This window comes from Aptenodytes forsteri, unplaced genomic scaffold (genome assembly GCF_000699145.1).
Source record: "Aptenodytes forsteri isolate BGI_AS27 unplaced genomic scaffold, ASM69914v1 Scaffold72, whole genome shotgun sequence".
Lineage (NCBI taxonomy): Eukaryota > Metazoa > Chordata > Aves > Sphenisciformes > Spheniscidae > Aptenodytes > Aptenodytes forsteri.
In genome coordinates this window covers 4,018,412-4,042,718 of record NW_008796193.1, presented here as the reverse complement: position 1 = coordinate 4,042,718, position 24,307 = coordinate 4,018,412, and the positions used below count along the sequence as shown (strand labels likewise).

General features: G+C 40.6%; 1 protein-coding gene across 1 annotated transcript in view; it reads left to right on the top strand.

The window, feature by feature from the left end:
* SPATA16 (spermatogenesis associated 16) overlaps positions 1–23,863 on the top strand; it is a 103,609-nt gene extending 79,746 nt beyond the window's left edge. Inside the window, 3 exon segments of the mRNA XM_019474306.1 lie at positions 5,665–5,829; positions 10,976–11,059; positions 23,663–23,863. Coding sequence (XP_019329851.1) covers positions 5,665–5,829; positions 10,976–11,059; positions 23,663–23,863 — 450 coding nt within the window.
* The last annotated feature ends 444 nt before the right edge of the window (positions 23,864–24,307 follow it).

Here is a 24,307-nt window from a genome sequence, read left to right as displayed (position 1 = left end):
CGTAGACCTTTTAGAGGTGAGATTCCTCTATTGCAGTTATTCCATTTCTAAAGAGTATCAGGAAGAGAAAATATACCCAGGGTATAGGGAAAAGAAAACAAACTCATCATGTAAGAGATGAGAGCAGAGCGGTGTGTTAGGATTGCTCAAGCCAGTCCCCACTAGCTGTATGAATTTACACTGCTCCTACACAGTAAAATTTACTACCAGCTCTAGACCTCACCTCATACATTTAAATATTCTTGCTGAAACAGAAGAGGGCTCCCAAAAATACAGGGTGAAATCCCAGCACCACTGAAGTCAGCAACAAACTTCCTTTTTTTCCAAGGAACTCAGCATAGCATTCACGTGGTTCAGGCAAGATCTACCCAAGTGCCACCTCCAGCAGCAGCAAGAACAGGATAACAGGCCTGAATCACAGTCCTATAGATTTATAACCAGCCACCAGAGGGTCAGTATGGGTGCTTTAATGGAGAGGAGGAAAGCCCCAAGACAGAAGAAATTATCACTGAGTTAGAACAAACAGCTGCCAATTCCACATCCATTATCAGTGGAAACATTCACTTTCCCTTCAGTTTTCATAGCCTTGAATGATCCGGGCAAGACAGAACCTCTGACCCAAAGAGCAAATGACAAAGCCAATTATGCCTGATAATACAGATAGGCACAGAGCCAGAACTGCTCTGCTACTGGTGATTAAAATCTCTTTATGGGCCTGGCAGAGATGTGGCCACTTTTGCTTCCTTGAAAGTATTCCAAAATTTTCTTCAAGCTAGAAATACGATTCCATCGTATTTCCTTCACACACAAAATAAATTAAAAACTTCTGGAAGATAACCTTCAGATACAGACTCTAGCTTTACAACTTCTTTTAAGAAGATAAAAGAATGTATTTGTTTTTAATAGAACAAACATTCCTTTCTGCCTTCTTCATTTGCAGACGCAAACATACAAACCAAAATGCGTGTCCTAATCAGATTTTTTTTGACAAAAACATCTCAGTGCTAAAGCAGAGCTTATTAAACCATGACAACACTTAACATAAGTCAATTCTTCCACCTCAGTTTTGCAGCTACACAACCTAGAGTTAATTACATGATTTATACACGCACCACTGTTGGTAAGACGTGAAGTTAAAGGTTAAAAAAGCAGAGCATTTTCTATTGGCCCCCCTTCTTCATAAACAACAGCCAGTCCCATTTAAATCAAGGGGACATTTGTGTATTGTAAAGCAAGAAGTGTGTGAGAGAAGATGTTGCAGCCTGGTCCCCGCGCAGCATCGTCTGCTGCTGGTGGGGTAATGCTATAAACCTCATCTACCCAGAAATACATACTATGACACAAAGTTTATTGTATGTGCCTTAAAAAATATATATCAGTCAGACCTTCAGCTACTCGTATTCCAATCAAGATTACCAGCACTGACAAGTGGTTATTCTATGAAGTGATTTCACCGGAGTAATTTCTGCTGCTTTGTACACACCAAGTTTGCCTTTCTCCTGCTGTAGTCTCATGTCGATGGCACATGATGCTACTTAACAGGAGAACCAGTGACCATAGGGGCTTATTAGACTGCTCATATTATAAAGGTGAACAAAACCTACCATATGATTCACAGCATGATGTGTACATTTACAGATCTCACTGTTCTGCTGTTTATTTTTTAAGTAGAGGGAAAGTGTTTACTACATACAGATTTCAGCATACACATTTTCTGGAGGATACCAAGGGCATTAAAGAAACATTATGATGGATTTTTTCCGCTTGTTATTGCAATACACTACAGAGATGATTGCAAGGCATAACTTTATTCAGATTTTGAGCTGAAAAATAGCGGTAAAGGCTCCACAATAGAAAAGAAGAACTACTGGGGGGGCATTCCAAACTTTCGCAAAGTGGTGCTCTTAAAGCTGATGGTTCAACATGCCACACGTATTGGATATGACAGATCCTGCTTTAAATCCAGGCTGACCAGCCACTGTGCTTGTCTTTTTCTTTAGCACTCCTAGCAATCAGCAATTAAACTTTATTTATAAATAGAAGTGGCATAATGGATGACTCCTTTCTTGAGCATAGAGAAAAGCAAAAAGTGGGGGTATCATCCCAAAATTCTCAATACATGAAAGGACACATGATTCACTCCTCTCTCGTGCTCTCCAGCTCCTTTTTGCAATAAAAGCCTGTCCTATCTTTGCTCCGGTTGTTGGTGCTGGGTATTTAGCAATAGCAGGTAAGCTCCATCCAGAACAGGCTGATCTGTTTTTTGTAGATGCTGTTTCATCCCAAGGTCAGAGGAATGAAGATGTCCCAGGGCTGATCCTCAGGCATTGGGACCTTATTCCTCTCCTAGAAGGAAGGTCTTCAAAGATGTCTCTGGGGATGAACACCTTTTGTTGTTGTTGTTGTTTAAAGGGAATTCGTGCAGCAAAAAAATTTCTGGGGAAAGCTCTCTCAGAAGGACCCCTGCCTCAGGCAAGGCTGCCCATTAAGAATAAAGTCCTCAAGAGAAAGTCCATCAATTGCTCATTTTTACCTTTTTCTTTAAATTCTCCTTGGAATACCAGACAATAGGGGTGAGGCCCATCTAGAAAGTAACAGCATCATAATTTAATCATTTATTGTCTTAATATGTTACTGCCTTTCTAACCAGGATGCAACTGTGACTCCACATACTGCATTTGTTGGTTACTTTTCTACCTGATTCCTCAGAAGTGTATCTCTTCTCTTTGTTAAAGGAGCCCACTCTTTTCCACTGAAGTCTCCATTTAAGTTTGCTCTTTTACTTAACCTTCACTGTGTCTACCTGAGCTGGTTTCATCTTCATCTGATTGCTTGGCCACTTTATTATGTTTTTTACTGCAGCTTAGTAGCCCCTTGAATTCTGCTATAGTTCATGCAATTCTCATCATGTGGTTCAGCTCCCCACGGAATTTTTTTCTCCTGCCAGCAGCAGTTATTTACTTTCTCTTTCTGCATTTTTCATTGTCACTGAAACGCCACCTCTGACAATGTTCGACCTCCTCTAATCCCTTCAAAAAAAACCCTGCTGGTAGTTATTTATTTATTTACTTCCAACCTACTATAAACTTAAATAGCATTGCTATGTCCACAGAGTGCATGTTGGCACAGATGCCCAATTTGTTTCCCATAGCTACATGGCATGCTCTCATATTTTTCTGGAGAGTCAAGCAGAGGAAAAATTGTTTTCTTTTTGCCTTTACTTTCTTAATCATTGGAGAAGCCCCCAACAGACACAGCATGATGAGAGAGGATTTTTACCTGCTTTCTTAGCTGATGACTCAATATACTCATTTCTTAGTGCTTACACAAAAAGGTTTTGGGCGGATTTCAAGAATAGCAGGGAAAAACCTTTTGCTGCCTCTAAAATGTTGTGAGACTATTTCATGTTGATAAGAGCTCTCCTTCTCTCTCATTAACTGATTGCTTCTCCTTATTTTAATGCACACAGCTCTACCTGGGAACACAGCTATCTGGCTTTCAAACACCGATGATCAGGTGGAGGTGGGGCTCCATTTTTTTACTTGCTTTAGTGCCATGCTAACTAGACTGTGTCAGACTTACAATTTCACATGTCAGAGATCACAGAAATCTTTTTTTCTTGCTGATGTCTCCTACTAATTCTAGGTCAGGCCCTCAGAAAAGGACTCTTCAAGTGATAAAAATAGTTGGTAAGAAGTTTGTCCCGGTCTCCCTTCTTAGAGGTGGGTCATCAGAAGTTCAGAAGAAGGTAGACCTGGAAGGGCTCTCCTGGCTCCTCAAGTCAAATCACCTGCTATTATACACCTTTGTGTCACATAGTATCCTATTTATAAATTGAGTAAAATCCATCTTAGAACTAGTTAGGCTTTCTGCCTTTTCTACTTTGGTGAAACACACTGCAGACCTTCAACCTGAATTATAAGCTTAATTGACACCCCAGTCTTATTTGTACCTATTTATACACAATGGCCCTTCTGTTATCATTGTCTTTTCTCTCTCCTTCCCTTTTCAGTTTGCTCTCTTTGGAATTTAGCCCTGCATTATGTTTATTGAGAATAATAATAAGCTCTTGGCATTTTCATTAATAGACTAATCAAACCACACTTCTCTCAAAAGAGATATCTCCTACCGTGCTGGCTTCTCTGCTCCATGATGCTTGGGTTTAAATTAACCTCTCCAAACACAGCTGACTAGAGCTATCTGCAATACTCCAGAGAACTGCTGACCAGAGCTCCTCTTCCCTCTGCAGCGCCTGATTCTCTCCTTTAGCTAATGGAAATACCAGTTCATTGGCTCAGCTCTTTCTTTTTCGGTTGCTTTCATATCTGGAGCTCCCAGATTATAGCTGCATTCCTGCCATTGGTCTCCAATGCATTGTCTTTCATTTTATACTATTTTACAATTATATTAGGTATTATGTTAAAAGGGATAAAATTAACTATACCAGGATTATTTGTATTTTTCTAGCGTTAAAAGAAAACTAAGCTTTTTTCCCATTATTATTCTTGTAAGATGTATAGAAAGCAAGAACAGCATTGTTATTAAATTCTTAGACTTGATACAAGAACTATGTTGATAGTCATTTTGATAACACTTGATGCTTGCCTAGTGCAAATTTCTGCAAAGCCAAGATCAACATCAAACCAATAGACCAAGATTTTTTGCCAAGAAAAGTTCGCTTTAAAAACAGGACACCATTTATTGAAAAACAAATGTCATTCAAAACTTTCCATTCACCCTGTTCAATATACGATTGGACTTAAAAATCACCTACCTGAAAGTGTATGTAAATGGCAGCATCAATGTGCCACCATATGCAACTGCCAGAACAAAGGCCTACTAAAAATACTGGAAGTGGTTTTGAAAATTCATGCCAATTCTTGGAATTTCAGGCACTTAAATACGTTCAAAACCCTGATTAGATGAATGGAAATTTAACTCAGAAGGACTGAGCATTCAGATATGCAATGGCTACATCTCATTGGGAATCTAGGCCAAATTGCTTTTGAAAATCTCAGCAGGGTGCTTATTTGCATTTTTGGCATCAGAATACTTTTGAAAATATGGTGGTAAGGCTGCCATTCATCAAACACTTCAGCAGGTGCTGAGATTTTATGCTAGCACTTGGCTGAATTTCTGTATTCACATGCTTAAAATTTACCATGTGCCTGGCTGCCTTGGAGGATCAGAGACCACCTCTGCAGGTTTTAGTCCCTCGAGGTTATATATTTGAAAGCTATGGATTTGCCTAGTCTGCAAACAAACCATAAGCTGACACACTGCACGGTTTCCTCAACCTCTTCACTGAAACTTTAAAAGCAATTCATAACAGTCAGATCATATTTAACAGAGGGGATTATGGAAAAGCCATTTCCAAATGAGAAAATTGCATTCATGTTTGTTATCTGCTGTCTCCCCTTCACATATATTATGACTACATATTTATTTTTCTAGTACTACTAGAGAGATTGTGGAAAGAAAGTCTTTTTTTTTCCTCTATGAAGATTGTCAGCAGCATTATCTTAAAGCTGCTGGATGCCATATTGCTTATAGTATTACCAGCACAAATATATATGATGATAAAACCTCAAGGCATAGGACTCAAAGGATAAGTATGTTTTCTGCGACTCTTCTCTAACCTACTTGCTTTTGCTGAGAAAACAGGACAATCTCTGTGCGTGTTCACGTGGGATAGAGAAGTTGCATTACGCCAGCCTCCTCGGCCATTTGCAGAGAGTCGAGGAACAGTCCCAAGTGATTAATCAAGCGATGGCTGAGCTAGCAACCATTCCCTACCTGCAGGACATCAGTCAGCAGGATGCCGAGCTGGTAAGTATTTATTTCTAATACTTGTTTTGGCCTTTAGAGGCAGGGAGCCAGGGAGGAAGGGTTGGGGCAGAGCACTGTGCTGCAATTTGCTCTGGAAGTCATTTTTCGAATGTGCAGACCTGAAGTAGTTTTAAAATCCGACTGCAGTGCCTTGTCAGAGGAGGTGCTAATCACCTGCAAGGATGACTTTTATAGAACCAGCATGACTCATCTGTAGGCATATTTTTAAAACCTCTTCTTTTCCCCCAAAACTCCACAAATCAGTCTGGGAAAATGATTGCAATTATTCAGATCGTGCTACTTTAAGATATCTAACATCAGAAGCCACCTGCAGCAAAACAGGCCAAATCTAGTTAAAGCTGAGGAGAAGGGGGAAAGGAAAGAAAAGATTTTCTTCCCTGGCTCCATCTATGACTTGCTCCCTGTCTCTGAATAAACCCGTCTACCTGCTATGCTTTTGTTTTCCCTTCGTAAAATGAGGGCAGTGATGCTAGCAGGGCTGTTGCAAGAATAGAGTCATTAATAGCTTGATAGTATATTGATAACCTGCAATCAGAAAGTACCGTATGGTTATTCTTCCACAAGACTGTCGGGTTTTCTGATGGGGGAGGGAGCTCACATGCAAATTTTTAGCATTTCATTTTAGCAAAAAAAAAACTACGTCTCTTCACAGTCCCTGCATTTAAATGCAGTCCAATTTTGATGATCCAACTTCAGTTCACTAGAAACTCTTGGTTTTACCAAAGCCGGTCCCCTGACATTTGCTTGCAGTCCTGCAAAGCTCCTAAGCTCTGTAGAATTAAAGCTTCACAGCAGCTTGCTTTAGGGAAGACGAGCAGTGGCCTGCAACTGCAGGAGGTGGTTGCCAGACTTTGAAGTCTGGGCTCGAGATAAGGGGAAAAGACATTGCAAAGAAACTGTGTTATTAAAGGACGTTCTCCTTTTGATGCAAGTTTTCTAGTATTAAACTTCAGCAGGCCCACATTTCAAGGCTGACTAAAGGGTCTTGAGTTATTGGTACATATTTCAGTGATAGGTTTTTCTCCAGGGTACAATATTTTCAGTACATCACACGTTAGGCACAGGCTATTACACTGTTGCCGGTATCTTGTCATGCAGTAGTCATAAGCCTGACCTCCTTGGAAAGCTTTTTGGGGGAGGTTCTAGGCCACCCGAGGCAAAGGTCTTCAGTCCCTTAGGGGTAGGACTGGGCAGAACGAGGGTCCGTGCTGGGAGATTTAAGTGACAGATTGTAAATCTTTCAATGAAACACATATGCTTTGTTTACTGAGCCCAAGGTAAAAATGTTTTTTAAAAGAATAAAGGCAGAAAATTTCTAGCAGCTATCCTGTCCAGAGCATTAAAATGTATTAATCCAGCATTCATTTATTTTTCTCTGTCCTGTCATCCTGCTGTAAAATATATCTGTAGTCTGTGTGTGCAAATGGAAGCTTGGATGCTTTGTAGCTAGAATATTTTAGTAAACTTCAGGCACCACAGTGTTAAGGCACAAGACTGCAAGCAAGAACTTGCAGAGTGGCTTCACCAAGGGAGCGATTAATGGGCTTTACCTTTCCTGGTGGCATCAGCCCGCATGGCACAGGCTCCCTTTATGCCAGTAGGGACCATTTCCCTACCACATCGCAACTGCATCAAGCACAGAACATTGCTGCCCATCGTTGGGTCTGCACATCCACACCATCCAGGGACCGAGCGAAAGATCCTCATTTTCTCAGCCTACCTGTCATCCTCCTCATTTCACCGGGGTCCAGGCAGGATGAAACATTTGCAGGACTGGGCTGTACTGGTGTGATTCAGCAGCCCTCAATGGATGCTACAGAGGCAACCCCCCCATGTCCATGGGGTCAGAATCACAGCACCCATGCTGACTCCATGTGCTTCTCACTCTTCAGCATAATTTCTAAGAGATATCTAAATTTTTCCATGAAGAAAACTGAACTGGCCAAATTCTAATCTCACTTGTACTAATAAAAATTTAAAGTAATTCCTCTGAGGTCATTCTGACTTTACATTGGTAAAACGGAGATAAGACTTTATGACCAAGCAAGGCAGTTAAACTGTGCGAGTTAGAAAATGCTAAAGATGCCAAATGTTTATTATCACATACAGTATGAGTTGTATAAAGTTTAAAACACACTGAATTTATAATAGTGCAATTTGCACTGATACAGCAAGGATCCCAAAGGCATTTCAATTATAAACTCTTCTGTGTAAATGTCTTCCTGTAACTAAATAAATAGAGTCCTAATCTATGGCACAAGAGAACATCAACTGAGGCCTTTTTAGATCAGTATTTATCCATAGGCCCTGGGAAAATAAAGATTTCAGTTAGCTCGAATAGTTGAATATAAGTGCGGAAAAACCCTGAAGAAGATCTTTCCAAGGTTTATGATTTCAGTGTCACTGTATTTGTACACCATAAATCAAGATGAAAGCTAGTTAAAAAAGCAGAAATCTATTTCAATTTAAAATCAAATGAGGACAAGCTATTTTAAAAAAATGCAGCATTTTTCCTTGGAGTGGATTTTCCAAAAAAGACCAGCTTTGGCAGAATTACTGTGGTTTGCCAACTGCCCGCTCTTGTAGCATGCACATTTTCTCTGCCAGTAGAGCTGGTGAAACTTTGGGTGATTTTAAAAAAATGCAGCATTTTTCCTTGGAGTGGATTTTCCAAAAAAGACCAGCTTTGGCAGAATTACTGTGGTTTGCCAACTGCCCGCTCTTGTAGCATGCACATTTTCTCTGCCAGTAGAGCTGGTGAAAAACTTTGGGTGATAAAATTAAAACCAGAGCACACGCTGGACTCTTTTCACTGACATGTATCAATATCAGTGAAACTTTAATTGGAAAGGTTTCTTGTTTTAACTTCTTGCCCAAAGCAGTGAGGTCCCCAGCTTGGGTGGGCTGTCAGAGCGGCCCCTTGGGCGTGACAGACCGATGTCCTGGTCCCTGCCCCAGTCAGTGCTGTTGGACCAGTTCTTCAGAGAGAATCACTCCAAGAAAAGCAATGGAGAAATCCTCCCCTTCCCCTGACCGGTTCCTCCTCCGCCTGGTTTGAAGCAGGATCTGTGCTTTGCCCATTCTGCCCTTAATACCCTTAATCTCCAGGCTGTGTCTATTCTGGATTCATAGAAGGAGATTATCTGTTATAAAAGTATTGCGATGGAAAATTTCTGACATGTTCTTTACTCTTTTCGCATTAAAGTCAGAGGCAGATCTGCAGTTTTGTTTTTCATGAATACTGATGCATGACTTAAAAAAATAAGTTTTCATCAAATGTTTGGACCAATAAGATTCAACTTAATGGCTGCACAAGCACAGAGAAAGCAGGCTGGGACCGATCATAAAAAATTTATTTAGAGATTCAAAAGAAGATTCCTGCATCCTTTATCCAGTATTAGGACACAAACAAAGAATTTTAACTTCAAAAACCTGAATGCAAAGGTAAACTTGAGGAAATACAGATCTGTTCCTTGAATCTCAAGGCAGCATTTTTATATCTTGCGCAGACGAACCTAAACACTGATGTTTTAAGTTTTGTCGTGGTTTAACCCCAGTCGCAACCAAGCAAGTAAGAAAACTCATGGGTCGAGATAAGAACAGATTAATACTTGAAATAAAATAAAATAAAATAATAATAATAATAAATTGTAATGAAAAGGAAAACAACAGAGAGAGGGGAACAAAACCCAGGAAAAACAAGTGATGCAACTGCTCACCACCTGCCGACCGACGGCCAGCCAGTCCCCGAGCAGTGATCGCTGCCCCCCGGCCATCTACCCCCAGCTTATATACTGAGCATGACGTCACACGGTATGGAATGTCCCTTTGGCCAGTTGGGGTCAGCTGTCCTGGCTGTGCCCCCTCCCAGCTCCTTGTGCACCTCCCGCCTTCTCAGTCGGTAGAGCATGGGAAGCTGGAAAGTCCTTGACTAGTGTAAGCACCACTTAGCAACAACTAAAACATCGGTGTGTTATCAACATTGTTCTCACCCTAAATCTAAAACACAGCACTGTACCAGCTACTAGGAAGGAAATTAACTCTATCCCAGCCGAAACCAGGACATAAGTTTCATCACCTTATGTACTCATATTAGACTGCTGCCCGTCTAGGTACAGAAAGAAGAGACAATTTCTCTATGAAAGCTTATGCTTATACTGTCCAATTACTTGTAATGAGTAACAAATTTGGGAAGACACCAAAAACTATTGTTTGGGTTCACTTTAACCAACTAAACATTTTGGAATAGACCTAACAGAGCACAGCAATATCACAGGTATTAAATACAAGTCTCACCCAGTTTGTTCCTAAACACTGATGCTAATGGCTGCTCACGGGAGGACACCCTGGATCCGACCCTTGTCTCTCTGTTACTGAATTAAGAGCAACTGAAACATTTACAAGTGTTTGGGAAGGGTGCAGGGTAAGGCAATGCTATGACTAACTTGGAAGGGTACTAGAGTGAAGTAATACTACAACTAACCTGAATTTTAGCCTTTCCTCTAACACTAAGGACTGATTAGCAAGTATTTTCCTACGGCACCTTTTTATAGTTTACACTAGAAATTGTCAGCCTTGTTTTTATACTCTGTTATGCTGAATGATGGAGAGAAGGGAGGGTTTGCCAAAGAAAAAGGATAGTAAAAGCAAGGAAAATGAGCTAGGTACTTCCAGCTACAGTAAAAACATCTCAGCTTTAGTGTTGTCCTCTTGTGAGGTTTTACACGCTGCTTTAAATTATGATACATTAGCCTTGGGAGAAAATACTAAAAAGTGTTCATGTACGACACAGAATACCCCAGACAGCTAAAGAATGAAATATGGAGCCTTTATTCTTTACAACCCAAGTCTTCCTTTACTAAATATAAACATTTACTGCATTAAAACATACAGGCTTAAATACAAATTTTCAAGAGGATTTTTTCCCATTGTTCTGTATTTTATATCCATAATAATACAGTGTAATGGCTGAAGCAAAGATGAGGTGGCAGTGCTCATTGTGTGAAAGATGAGTAATAAAATCATCAGCGTACAAATGATTTTTTAATTAGGTTTTAATCTGTGTATTTAGAGAAGTTATTTCTGTGTGAATTCCACACTGATAATTTTTATCTTGGTGCTACAGCTGCAGTCGCTAATGGCAGATGCCATGGACACCCTTGAAGGAAGAAGAAGTGATAAAGGACGTGTGTGGAATAAAATTCAGAAGGTAAAAACCTGCAGCAAAGGGCAGGAGAGTATATTGTTCTTTGGGGAGTAAATGTCCACCTGCGTCATATCTGTTCAAAAGGTAGAAAAGAAAGCAGGTGCCATTTGAAACCTGACTGCATGCCTTGAACTCTGTTAGTGCTCAGGCACTAACCACAAATACATATTTATTATTTGCTTTAGCCCCTATGGTTGATCTTTGTCCATGTTAATAGTCTCATGTGGTTATCTAATGGAAAAAAAAAAACAACTGAATAGCTTATTTTTGGCTGATAATTATACTTCTCTTCCATCTTTGTCATATGGGGTACTGTGCTAATTGGGTATAGGGGGGAGTTGTTAGGGAATAAAATTCAGCCCAACAAATTAGGTCCCTTAGTGGAGCTCAAATGAGGCTTTGGTGATGTGAGAGGTAAAAGACATGTAAATGCCTTTCTGGAGTCTCTGCACAGCAACCGGTCAATTTAATTCTTAAAGGATTTTTGAAAGGCAGGGAGTCTTGTGTTGGTTCTCTATACAGATGAATCTGACCCGACGTAACGAATAATATGTCAGGCTGGGATGTAAGAGGAGTGTCTTACATTTTTACAGTATTTCAAACCAGAGCAAATCACAGCTCTGGGCATTCAACACCATCGACATTCAGCCACTCTGAGGAAAAGGATAGCAACGCATCACCAGGAAGGGAAAATGTTACTAATGGTTCAAAGCTTTGGTCTTACCCTATGTCTTATGGCTACATCAGATCCCAGAGGTATGCACGCTCGCTCTGGGTTGCAGCTGCAATGGGACGCTGGAGGACAGAGGGCTTGAATTTCTGCACTGGCAGGACTTGAAATTGTCCCTCTCTGGGATTTAGGGTTTACAGACAGATCTCAGGGAAGATACTGAAAACCCAAACCCTGGCTGCACTAAGTCAGTGTCACCAGGATAAGCAAGTAAGACAGAGATGTCTGAAAGAAATCACAGGGTTGAAGGGTCAAGGTATTTTCAGAGTCCATATTTCCAAGTGATTTGAATTAAAATTTCAGAAGGCATCTCCTCTGAGAGAAAGTCTGAGTAGGTGCATTTCCTCGGTTAGCTGTCAGATCGGCGGCTCTTAATAAAGTTTTCCAAGTACAGAATGTTTTCAGAAAGTAACCAAAACCTACATGCCCAAAATTATAGACAGACTGGGTTTCATCTCTTTCAAACACTCCTGAGGCAAAACAAAGGATAAATATTCATAGTGCTTTTACATTGCACCAGGATAGTCTCTAAATCTCTCACACCTGCCTACAGATCATATGAGAATCTTTTGCAACACAAACGCTACGTACGATATGAATTATATATATTTAGACAATTACATACATATTTCCTGCCATATATAATAAACATTGATAACTAGATGAATGCAAAGAGTCAATGATATATTTACAAATAGCCTATTCCCTGTACTCCTCTAGCATTTATCCTTCCCATTTTCAGACAATAGACTTAAATATCAAAGACAGTTTTCCAAAGTTTTTCCGAAAGTCGGGATTTTAATCCACAGTTAGGTGTTCAAATAACCAGCCCGATTTTCACAACTCTCAATGACCACAGTTCAGAGAAATCCTGAGAAAGGATCACGGCTGAAAGTTAGACCAAGTACATAGATATCTAAATTTATTAAAGGCTCATTAAAAGTTTGGTGGTGGTACCAAAAGGATTACCACATATTTCAACAGACAGTGGCTAATATTTCATTGTAAATTCAGTAAAACAAAGTATTTTCTTTTGATGTATTCATATATATGTATGTACAACCTTTCTATTTCTCTGGTTACTTTTACTTTCAGTATAATCTTAATGGAAATCAAGATAATGTTTATAAATGGACTGGTATCCCATATTATGCCACATGAATCTGTGCATAATTCAATATTCGGGAATAAAATTTACTGAATCCATGAAAATCTGCTCTCTGCCATTTTAGAATTTGGTACTTCAAAATTTGTTTGCATTCTGAACATAGTTTTGCATTTCATTTTCGACAACTCAGATAACTATTTGATTTGAGGCATCTTGTTCCAAGTGGAACTCACTGTTTGTTTCATAATACAAAAATATTTTTCTATATTATATCAGAAGAAAGAAATGAAAAGCATGATCAAATACTTCTTTTCTACTTTACTTTTTTTCTGAAATTTAATTTCAGCATATTCAGAATGGTCTTAGGAAAAAATCTGTTGAAGTAGAGGAGACAGGAAAACACTCAGGGAGCTTGGGGGTATTTTTGTTGGATTTTTTGTCGGTTTGTGTTGGTTTTTTTTTTTAAATCAGCTCCAATAAAGAATGTTACGCTAGGCTAAAGAACTCTAACACATTACTAAGAAGGAGGATTAAATCTGATGATTAAAAATTGATGTGGTGTGGATTACCACATGTCACTTGTGCTACAACCATTTTGAAAAGTTCAGTATTTCTCAGTTTGCTCATCACATGAGGCTGATTGTAGGAGCCTACAAAGAACCTTCACACAGATCTAGTTACAAGGTAGTTATTTGTATTTTTGCTATTGAATTATTTTACATATATTGGAAAGCGAGAAAGAACATAAAGGAGTTTATACAATCAGCTATAAATGCAAAACTCTGGAAAGCTGACAGCGATGCTACCACCAATGAAGTTTGGCTTTTGCAATAGAAACAGCTGTTGCACCTAATGAAAGCACTCAAAATTTTTCTCTAATGCAGCAGAATTATAGCAGTGCCTATTTTCCAAATGGTTGAAGGGTCTGTCAGAATTGCCATTACAACCCACTGTTTTCAGAGTTTTATATTCTAGAGTCAGCCATAAAAAATTAATTCAGGCTGAAATCTGACACAGAAGGGCACAAAGCGTGACACCCAAACACTTTTCCTTTTGTCACAGTGGAGGACTTATCAAATTAGTTTGAAATTAATCTGGGCAATTTTGAATTTACAGGACTGACAAAGTAGTAATATATGTGTAGCTTCAAGTGTTTTGGGTGCTGCGCTGCTCATCCAATTCACTGACAAATTTATGGTTTTAAGCGAACTAATTTATCAAATGGGCTAATTATTTTTGGAAGCTTTAAATACAAAGAAATGAAAAATGACCTCGTAATTAGCTGGAGAAAAAGAACATCGCTGCACAGAAGATGCCTTTCTCAGTATTACCAGGCTATGGACTCTCCAGCCACAAGGAGAGCTGACCTGGGAGACCCTAGGTTACCTTGGGAGATTAAGAAACATCTTCCTACAGCGGCTTTACCCATGTACTAGATATCTGTAAAGAATGCCTCGGAGGCAGGAAAAATGGGCCAGGTCAGTCTCCCAAAATCCCTATTGTCCAGGATTTTACCGACACTTTTCCTTGCAGTCCCCTGGATAAAACGTGAGCTTTGTATTAGCGATTTGGGGAAACAGACACCTGGCAAGCAATTAACAGACGGACTGAGTCCCAGTCTACTTCAGGAACGTGGGCATTCCTAAAAAATTTTTACCACCTTCCTTCTTTTTATAGTTGTCAGAAATTCCCAAACTGAACTTGCTGGTGGCCAGACTGCTGGGCTTACAGAGGATTCAAGGCACCATACTAGGGCTTAGGAATTTTTTTTTTTAGTTACTGGCTCGGTCCAAATTGTGTTATAGGTTGAGTCACGAAGGTACTTAAATATCACACCATCAGCATTTCATGAGAACAGACTTCTCTGAAGCAACCCTTATGAATGGGAAGCCCTCCTAAAGTAGTCAATAGGAAACGCTATGGGAAAGAGCATCAAACCTCCTCTTTTAAAAAGGCTTAAATCTTCACCAGCTAACAGGGGTAGAAATGTATTTTTGCCTACTGGACTTTAAAGTGTAAATTCACTTCTTAATTCAAAGTATTATTTTAACAAGACTGACTTAGCCCAGTGGTTTGAACAATGACCTCTGATGCACAAGGCTCAGCAGCAATGAACAGGAAACTTCCAAGAAAGATTGAGGGGAACCAGCCTGATAATTTGACTCAGTCCCACAAGACTCAGTCCAGCCGCTGGGTCTTAAGCAAGTGGAGGCACTACCATAATAGCCAGGTCTGGCCATTATTGACTAGTTTCTTTGCTGACAGAGTTACATATGATGTAAGCGAAATCTGCTGTGAACATGACTGCTGGGACTAGCGGTAAAGCTTGGCCCTTAGTAACTCAAGGAACCAGGTCTCTGCATGGCCATTGCAGGACTCTATAGCAGCTACAGACAGGCAGAAGGGCTCAGAGTATCTCAGATACATAAAACGGCAGGAAGGCTCCTCCTTTCCTCTACAGAGACTTTGTTTCTCTGCAGTCTTGTAAGAGAAAAAATAAAGAAATAAAAAGAGATTACTTTCCTATCTCATAAGAATAAATTCATTAATAAAGCCTCACAATATTTGTACAGTGAGAGACATTTCATTAAATAAATAGATACTTTAGAGTCTATCAACCAGAAATTTTTGACATCCAAAGAGAGGAGAGCGAAATAAGTGCAAGTGCCAGTATGGCTCTGCTTCCCCTATGAAGATAATAATGTAGTTCAACTTCTCCATTTAGCCCCTAGGCTTTCATAGCAGTTTCATAGGATCCTCTTACCATCATTTGAGCAGCCAAAGGATAGACAGGAGTTGGCAAATAAACACTTTCCTACACTTCCACATGTGAGACACTTCATAAAACCTTCACATCTGAGTTTACCTCAAGGGCATCACATACTTTGCAATTTAGATAAGTTATGCCCATCATTTGCTGAGCTCAGTGGAACGCCTGTTTCATAAATCTGAAAGCAGAGCAAACATGGATGAGTGAATAAAAGAACAGATGTAACTTACGTAAGGATAAGTATATAACAAAAGCTGCACTAATATATGTGAATATGAAATGAAGTAAAATTAGCCTAATATATTATATAATCTTTTAGCCAGGCACACAGATTTTCAGTAGTTGACCTCTGCTTACTACATCTCTGCCTTCTGCAACAGCAGGGGAACACTGTCTGATGAACTGTGCTCTTCCACTGACATTATCTCTTAATTGAAAATCAAGCCATGGAAAAGGGCCATAGACGTGCTAGGCTTTCGGTCAGCCAGAGGAGCAAGGAGGGAGATTCATAGTATGTTGATGGAAAGTGGACGTGTTGCTGAATAGTATTATGCTGGCTACTACGACGGTTATTTGACGTACACGACTTTGTAACGTCTTGTAAAGTCATCCAAGCCCGTGCCACAGCCACCAGGAACCGCACTTGTTCTCAGAGCATGCAGGCTTCAAAAGTTGTTGCGTTTTGGTACGCTCTCTTAATTTGGCTATTCCTGAACTAATAGAAGGAAAGTGGTTCCTGGTTTGTTCTCATCTTGGGGCCGTGATGCAGCTGCGTGTTTCATGAATGCATGGACCCATTGTTCAAAGGGAGGGGGAAAGCAAAGGATGGGAAAGGATAGGAAAAGCACATTTTCTGGAACAGGAGTGGAAGTCTAATGTGTAATATCTAATGCGTAATGAAGTCAGAAAAGTGCAAATGCAAAAGGAAAATGTTAGCGGCACTGATTCAGGTAGAATGAGAGTGAAGGAAATGAAGAGCAGAGCAACTAGGTAGAAATGCAAAAATTTTTGTTAGAGTTGACCAAAGATTGACTTCATGCTAAGATTAAAGAAAACATATTAAGACATTCTGGAAAGGATTAACTCAGAATCAGCAACAGCCTTGAGGGGGACAAGAAGAAACTATGGCAGAGGTTTCTAACCTGGCACTGAGTGAAGTTTTCAGAACAGGCAGAGGAAGTTAGGAGGGTGTGTGAGCAGAAAATAAGATCTGCCCCACTGAATCTGAGGTGATACAAAAGAAATGTAGGCAACCAAAGAGTCCCATTAATAAATTCAGCCCCACTGTAGGGACAATAAAAGCGTGACAGCATTCACAGAGCTCTTTGTGTAAGAGAGAGGTTTCAATGGGATTTCAGGAGTTATCAATACTCCTGGTCCCTAAAATCAATTCCTGCCCTTGTGAGTCTCTGGTTCTTTGTGTCTCGCACACAAGAGAAGAAAAGATGCCCCAGCAAGATGCCTACATGGCCCTCAGCTACACTGGAAGAAGCAATTGCATCCTGCCCATTTCCAACCCTCCAGACACCAGTATCTAACATAAAGCTGAGCTATTTAGTGACCACACATTAAACAGCTATACCTCCTGATCACAGCTAGACCAGCATTGCAATATAAAAGCAGAGGCTGTGACTCTAAGAAACAGTGAGCTTTCGGGTGTACAAGGTGTTATTCAAGTCTGAAGTAGACGTGACTTTGGCCTGCCCGTGGCAGTTCAGATCATGAGCTACTGTGCAAACCCACTTCCAAAAACTCCCTTCCAAAAGCAACCATAGCAGCTCAAATGCACTTCACTTAACACACAAACAGTAAAATCATTATTTTTTTTCCAGATACTGAGCAACCTTTGTTCTAACTGACCTTAACGGAGGGTACAGATTGGGGTTTCATTTTTATTAAAATATCAGTAGCTTTTCTCAAGCATATGCTCAGCTTTTCCTCCTTACTCTATACAGCCATCCCTACTTAATCATAGGCCCTTCAAGTACTGTTCCTTTGGTTATATCACTCCAAAGAGTGCTTTAGCAAGTAGCTCTGGGAGACAAAGGAAAATGTTGAGAGATACTTCATGTTTAAAGGCAGCTCATTTGCCTTCTATTACTAATAGCTCCCAAGTAATAAAAATAGATTCTGCATGCCAGATCACCCTTTTTGCCATTACATGTTATTTATAGCTCCTGCATATATTTTCAAAAGCACCTGTGTCTTATTTGAGAGTGACTCCCCCGATTTTTATTGGGATTTAGGAAGTTTGGATGTTTAGGCATTGTAGAGAATGCATACACATGCATCCATGCGAGACATACTTTTATGATTTTACAGTTTACAGAGTCTGCTGCTGCTTATCCATCTACATTTTTTTCTAAACAAAGTTATTTTCCTACAGGAGTTTGTCCTTGTGGGATCCTGGCTCTTTCTCATTTCATTCTAAACTCTTTAGCAGGTAATATAACTGATAGTTTGTATTGGTATTCAAATTCATGCCAATCTTTTAAAAGACGTGCTTTCAAGTTAGCTTGCAGCAAGAATATCTCCCCCATTTTTGGATAAGCCACGAAGCTTCCTTTGGACCATCAGTAAGCCATCGAACACAGACATCTGTTCCTTGGAACAGCCCCCTTGCAGCAAAGGTTGACAAGTTTCATGACATCTGTGGCCCATCAGGACTTGGACAAAACCACGCTGAGTGATGGATAGTATCACAGTGTTCCCTCATCGTAGCTGGTACATATCACGTAATTAGGAGCCGTATGTGGGATGTCTTATCCCAATGAGTGCGTAGGAAGGGCAAAGAATGTACTTGCATTGTGGTATTTCAGGGCAAAACCAGATGCATCTAGGCAAGTTCAGAAGTGACTGATAGAGCATTACCAGAAATGCAGTAAGTTTTTCACAAAAAAAGAGATGTGAACTTCCTATAAAGCCCTGCTTTGAGTAGGAGTGCGTAGGAAGGGCAAAGAATGTACTTGCATTGTGGTATTTCAGGGCAATGCATCATGCATCTAGGCAAGTTCAGAAGTGACTGATAGAGCATTACCAGAAATGCTTTTCACAAAAAAAGAGATGTGAACTTCCTATAAAGCCCTGCTTTGAGTAGGAGGTTGGTCTAGATGACCTCCAGAGGTCCCTTACACTGAAATCTTTCGATGATTGTAATTCAGCTGCAGCCAGCAAGTGCTGCTTATGTATCCCTCCATGCCACGAGCGAATCAATCAGGATGGCATCCAGAGAGCAGGGCTGAACGCTCACAGCAGCGAGTCTCCCCCCTTTATCCATCACTGGACAACATGTACAAAAGGGCAGGATAGGAAGTATTTGTATATGCTCCAAACAAGGCCTGTATTGTTCCTTACCTTTGTGCAGATCTATATAATGTCATTTTCAAAAACACCTGTAGGTCTGAATCAAATCCTAAGCCAAAGGGAAACCATATATTGCCTTGCCTGATTAGACCCTCTGCAGTTCATCTCTCCAGCTAATCCTTTTGCATTGCCTGTTACCCAAAGAGCTCTGTGTTTTCATTGCATAAACTGCATTAGATAAGTGTACCAAAACCATAAGCATGTACAGATTCTGCCCAACCTTAGAGAATGGTGTAAAACAATTTCAGTTAAGAATGAGTTGATCACCTGAGTATTCGCATGGACCACAGATCATTTTCTTCTCCCAGCAAACTCAGAACTGGAATTCAGAGCAGACTAATTGACTTATAGTCTATCCAGGTACTTCTGGTGCACTAATTATGCTTTTCACCTTCTCACTGTGTCAGACTAAAAATGCCCTTCCACTGAGGAAAGGCAGACACGACCTCGCCCATTCACCTGATTTTCCCTGAGAATAAAAGAATAGAAATACTTTTGAGACGTGTCCTGTTGGTGCTGCAGCTCTGTGCTGGTGTCTCAGCAACACAGCAAAGGCTGTGCCACCAAGGCCAGCCGCTTCTTGGTCTGAGGGCACACACAGAGGTTTTGTCCTTCCCATTTATTCCTCTGGCTTAAAAAAAAGTGTAATCTTCTTCAGGTGAGCCAAACAAGTTTGCTTTTCTTGTCCTGTTTCTTGTTTTCATTTGGCCACCAGCCTAGAGATGTCTCTATCCTAACTTAGTTCCCCTAAGTGTTAGGCATGCAGACCTGGCACTAGCCCATTGCTTTGATACCCCAGGTACCTTCGTGGGTATAAAACTGAAGGCAGACAGTTGAAACACCAACACTATACATCATACTCTTGCAGAAGCCCAAGTGTTTTCTTGGTATTAATTCCCTTGGTTTTTGTTCTGCCCCTCCCCAAATCAACAATTTCCACCATTGATATCTCTCATGACATATTATCAATGCAAGAATTTGAAGCGCAAAGGAGAATTTTGGGGCAATGTAAAATAAATGCAGTATTAACGTAAAAAGAACAAAATGAACTCTACTGAGTACTTGGTTCATATTCAAATTTATGTCCCCAGATCCCTACACTTCTCTGCTTACCTTGATCCCAAAGCACCTACAGGTACCACACAGATATGCTGTGGACTAAGCATGTAATTTGCTTTAAAGGCAACTTTTGTTTCTATTTCTTCCTTCTTTCCATTTGGTCTTCATTCTGTCTATTCCCTTTTTTCCCTGCTCCCTCCAGCTGATCACAGGGGCCAGACTAAACACAGAGAGAAAAATCCAGTGAAAGAAAGAGGGTCAGGAGCAGCCTGAAATCAGGAGCTAATGAGGGAGAAACGGGAGGAACTTGAACGGAGGGGCAGTTGTGCACTGAGGAGCCCCTAGCTGGGCCAGGGCTGTAGGCATTGATCCAAAGTAGAAATGCTGCCACTGCACTGCTGGGAGTAACTGAGGAGGATATCTTGAAAGTAAGATGTCATAGCAGTGGAAGATTAAAAATAAGTTGAAGCCCAATTTATCTTCATAAGTTCTCAGGTCACCAGGCACTTGAGAAAAAGACCATAAAGACACTGTATAGCTGGGTAGATGGGAGAAGCATGGTTTCACATGTTCAGGAGAGTATTTAAGGGACTTCACTCCAAGGATGTCAAGCAGCATGTTCAGTTACTGAAACCTGAGCACAGCCCCCGGAGATGGGATGCTGCTGACCAGCTCCCATGCACAGACTGTGGCACACATGGACACTATGTGGCTCAGGGGATTAGAGGTGGGGAAACATAATCCAAGTACAAATAGTGCAAAGGACTGACCCAACGATGTTGATCTCTGTGCAGGTTAGGATCAGACCCAAAATGAGCCTCATGTGAATCACTGGCAACACCAATAATGAATGCTCTGCTGTGAACCAAGTCCTGCAGAGCTCTTCACTTGGGCTTCAGTGCTGCTTTAGCCTATAGAGTGGCTGCAGGGCTCAGCTAGATAACCCTGGGATTTGGTTTCAGCATCAGTCTGTGGCCAGCTATTGCTCTGTTTGGGAATACATTACAAGTCTTTTCCAAAATCCACTTTCCTACAACAGCTCTGGCTCTAACACTAATCACGTTTGGGCTGGTTACAAACTACGTCCTTCTACCTACTCCCATCCACACAGGTTCCTATTTAAACAGTTATTGGGGGGGAAGAAAAAAAAAAGTTAAGCTATTGATTTAAAAAATTTGCATTTCCCAATGAGAGCCCCGAAGGTGGCTCACCACAGTCAGACAGCAGAAGAGCGGGCACAGGGAGGTTTTAAATCAAGGCAAAAAGGCAGAACATAATGCTTCCAATTTACTTTCTTAAAATGAAATGTGCAAGGTAAAAAGCCATGAATAAACACTACTGAACACTGCAGCCACCAAAAAGAGATTTTTAAGCCATTCCCCGCCCTCCTTTATCTTGTCAAGAGACTGTGTTTTCATTGTGTTTTTATGGTAATTTATATCATGCTAGGGCTCAGAGCATACAGTGTAATTGTAAGTCGGCAAGGGTTTGAATGCCATCACTGCTGTGCAAATAACATCATCAGCTCATCAGCTGTGTCAGTAACATTGCAATTATGTAAGCAACTATTATTTCCACCCCTGATATGCCATATTAGAACTTATTTTGGGGGCTGGAGCTGACAGGTATTCTATAAATATGAAAAGCACACAACAGCAGTTGAGCCGTGGTTCAAGGTAGGAACATCATTCCAACGGGGCTTTCTGGTGGCGTCACCAGCAGTGCAGGCACTGCTGGATGGTCCTAAAGGAGCTGCTGTAAAAATTGTTGCTTTTCTGGTGCTCCTTTTGCCCTCACCCCACACCCTATCCATCACCCGGGACCCGTTTCCCTTCCTCTTACCACCCTTTGTGCTCCCCAAACACAAGCACTACCCCCAAAATAGAAAAAATTACTTTGAAGCGCAGAAGAAAGTTATGTAGACATTTTAATTTGGTCTGTTGCAGAAGAGTCTTGGGGGTTTGGTGGTTGTTTTTAATATGGCTAAGCCCCTGGACTGGAGCTTGGCACTAAGTGATTAGTCTTTCTGAGACTTCCCGTGTGCTTTTGGCCAGATCAATGATTTCCTAAGCTTTTACTTCAGCTTCTTAGAAATGAGGTTAGCATCGTGATTCCTTTCTCTAATCCTCCACATGTTTATATGGTGAGCACGTCACAGCAGAGCCAGCCCGTGAGGCTGTCCAGAGAGCCCCAACCTCCCCGTGCTCCTGTTGCAACGGACCTCTTGGCAACAGAGGAGCAAAAGCCCACGAGCAAGTGCCCATCAAGGTTCACCAGCACAGTAGAAAACTCTTTTCCATGGCATCATACACGGTGCTATGCAAAGCCGATCCACTGAAAATGTCACCCCTGCAAGCTTCGTGGGGAGGAGGAGGCAGAGCTCCCCTCCCAAATGTGTTCCTTGTGCACTTGGCACCCCAGGGAGGCAGAAGTAATGGTCCATAAACTTTTCTGCTTGCCTCATTTTTTCTCTATCACACACGCACAGCCCTCACCAGCACAAACCAAGGCCAGAGCGCACGGCACGGCTTCAAGTTCAGGGCTGAGGAGCACTTTAGTAACAGCTCAATATATGAATAAATACAATAGGAAGCCACGCTCAGATTAATTCACAGTCAGCTGTTCTGTGTTGCGCCTAAAGACGCAACGCTCCACTGAATGCGTGTCAGGATGATAGATTAGGACTTTTTTTTTTTTTTTAAATATTTCAGCTTAAAATGCAATTGGAAGATTGATTCTTTAGATCCTCACATTATATAGGGTCTAGGTCTTGAGTATAACTCAGTGTGAAGGGAGATGATTCTCATCTTCGCCTTACAGAAACGCTGCAGATCGCAAAAGCTGACAGAGGGTATGAATAAAGGTAAGGTATGGGGAGACATAGCCATAAAATTATGAATGCCTGGTATTTACAGAATACCTGTACACAGTACTATTAATCTATATTTTTGGTTGTTCTGAAACCACCTCTGCAAGGAAGATGTGTCTATCTGAATGTACTCTTTATTAGAATAATTACATTTTTATTTTGGGGGACAACAGGTCATCTATTCTTTTACTGTATTCTCTAGTGTATTATATTCATGGGGAAACATATTTATTCAGAACTTCATTTTGATTTAATAGAAAAATGGTTCTTGCCACAGCAATGTGGAATACTCATTTTTCTCCACGTGTTGATTTTTGGCATATAAATGCCAGAAGCCTCTGTTCTCTTTCCTTATCAAGAAAAACTTGCCTGAGATTAATTTCCTCATCATCCCTTCCTTTTAAAGTGGCTGTTTTTCAATGCCATTTAAAGACAGAGTTGTGATAAATTCCTGTTTTCAGTGTACAGATTTCAATGAAAGAGTCTATTCCACAGCAGTAAAGTAATTGAATCCAAATGGAAAGGGACAAAAAAAAAAAAAAATTATGAAATCAGGTACTGCTACTCCAGCCAACTGTATGAGAGGTGCCTTCATGTATTTCTCTTTCTAATGACAATTAGTTTTGAAATAAACTAATTGCAAAAGTTTTTAAAGTTTTAGAGGAGGGAAGGGACATGCTTCTGACACCACTTCTTTATAATTGCAGATTGGACTAATCGAAGACTACTTATACCAAGTAGAAGACAATTACTTAAAGAACAAAAGGCTGAGAACAACTAGGATGGAAAAAATGAAAATGAAGAGGACTCAAAGTACACAGCAACATTGGAGCCTAGGAAATACAAAACTGTCCCTTACCAGCCCTAAAGACATGGCCACACAGTGAACAAGAAAATTAACACTGTAGATATTTGATAGATAGGTCAAAAAAGACACCTTTCCACTTAATGAGCCTTCCCTTCACCATGGGGTATCTTTAGCAAGACACTCCTGCACTTCATTAGTCTTAACTGGCTGGAATAAATGTCTGTGAAAGGCTTATTTTAAATTGTCTTGTTTATTTAAATAGTAACACCCAGCCAAAAAGGGGCCTGTATTTTCTGCTCTGAGAATATTCTGCATTCAAACCCTATAAAATCCTCCTGGTTTGATTATTGCCCAAGAAGCACTGAAAACAAGGATCCCTCCATCCTCAGCTAAGAGGAATTCAGGCTCACCTTGCCTTCTTTCCAGGTCAATGCCTTACACTACAGATATTGGTACACTCTATAGGTGAAAAGTGGCAACCTGCACCTTAGGGCTGCAGCAACTACAAATGCAAGAAACATGACACGACGAGAAAGGAAAAAAA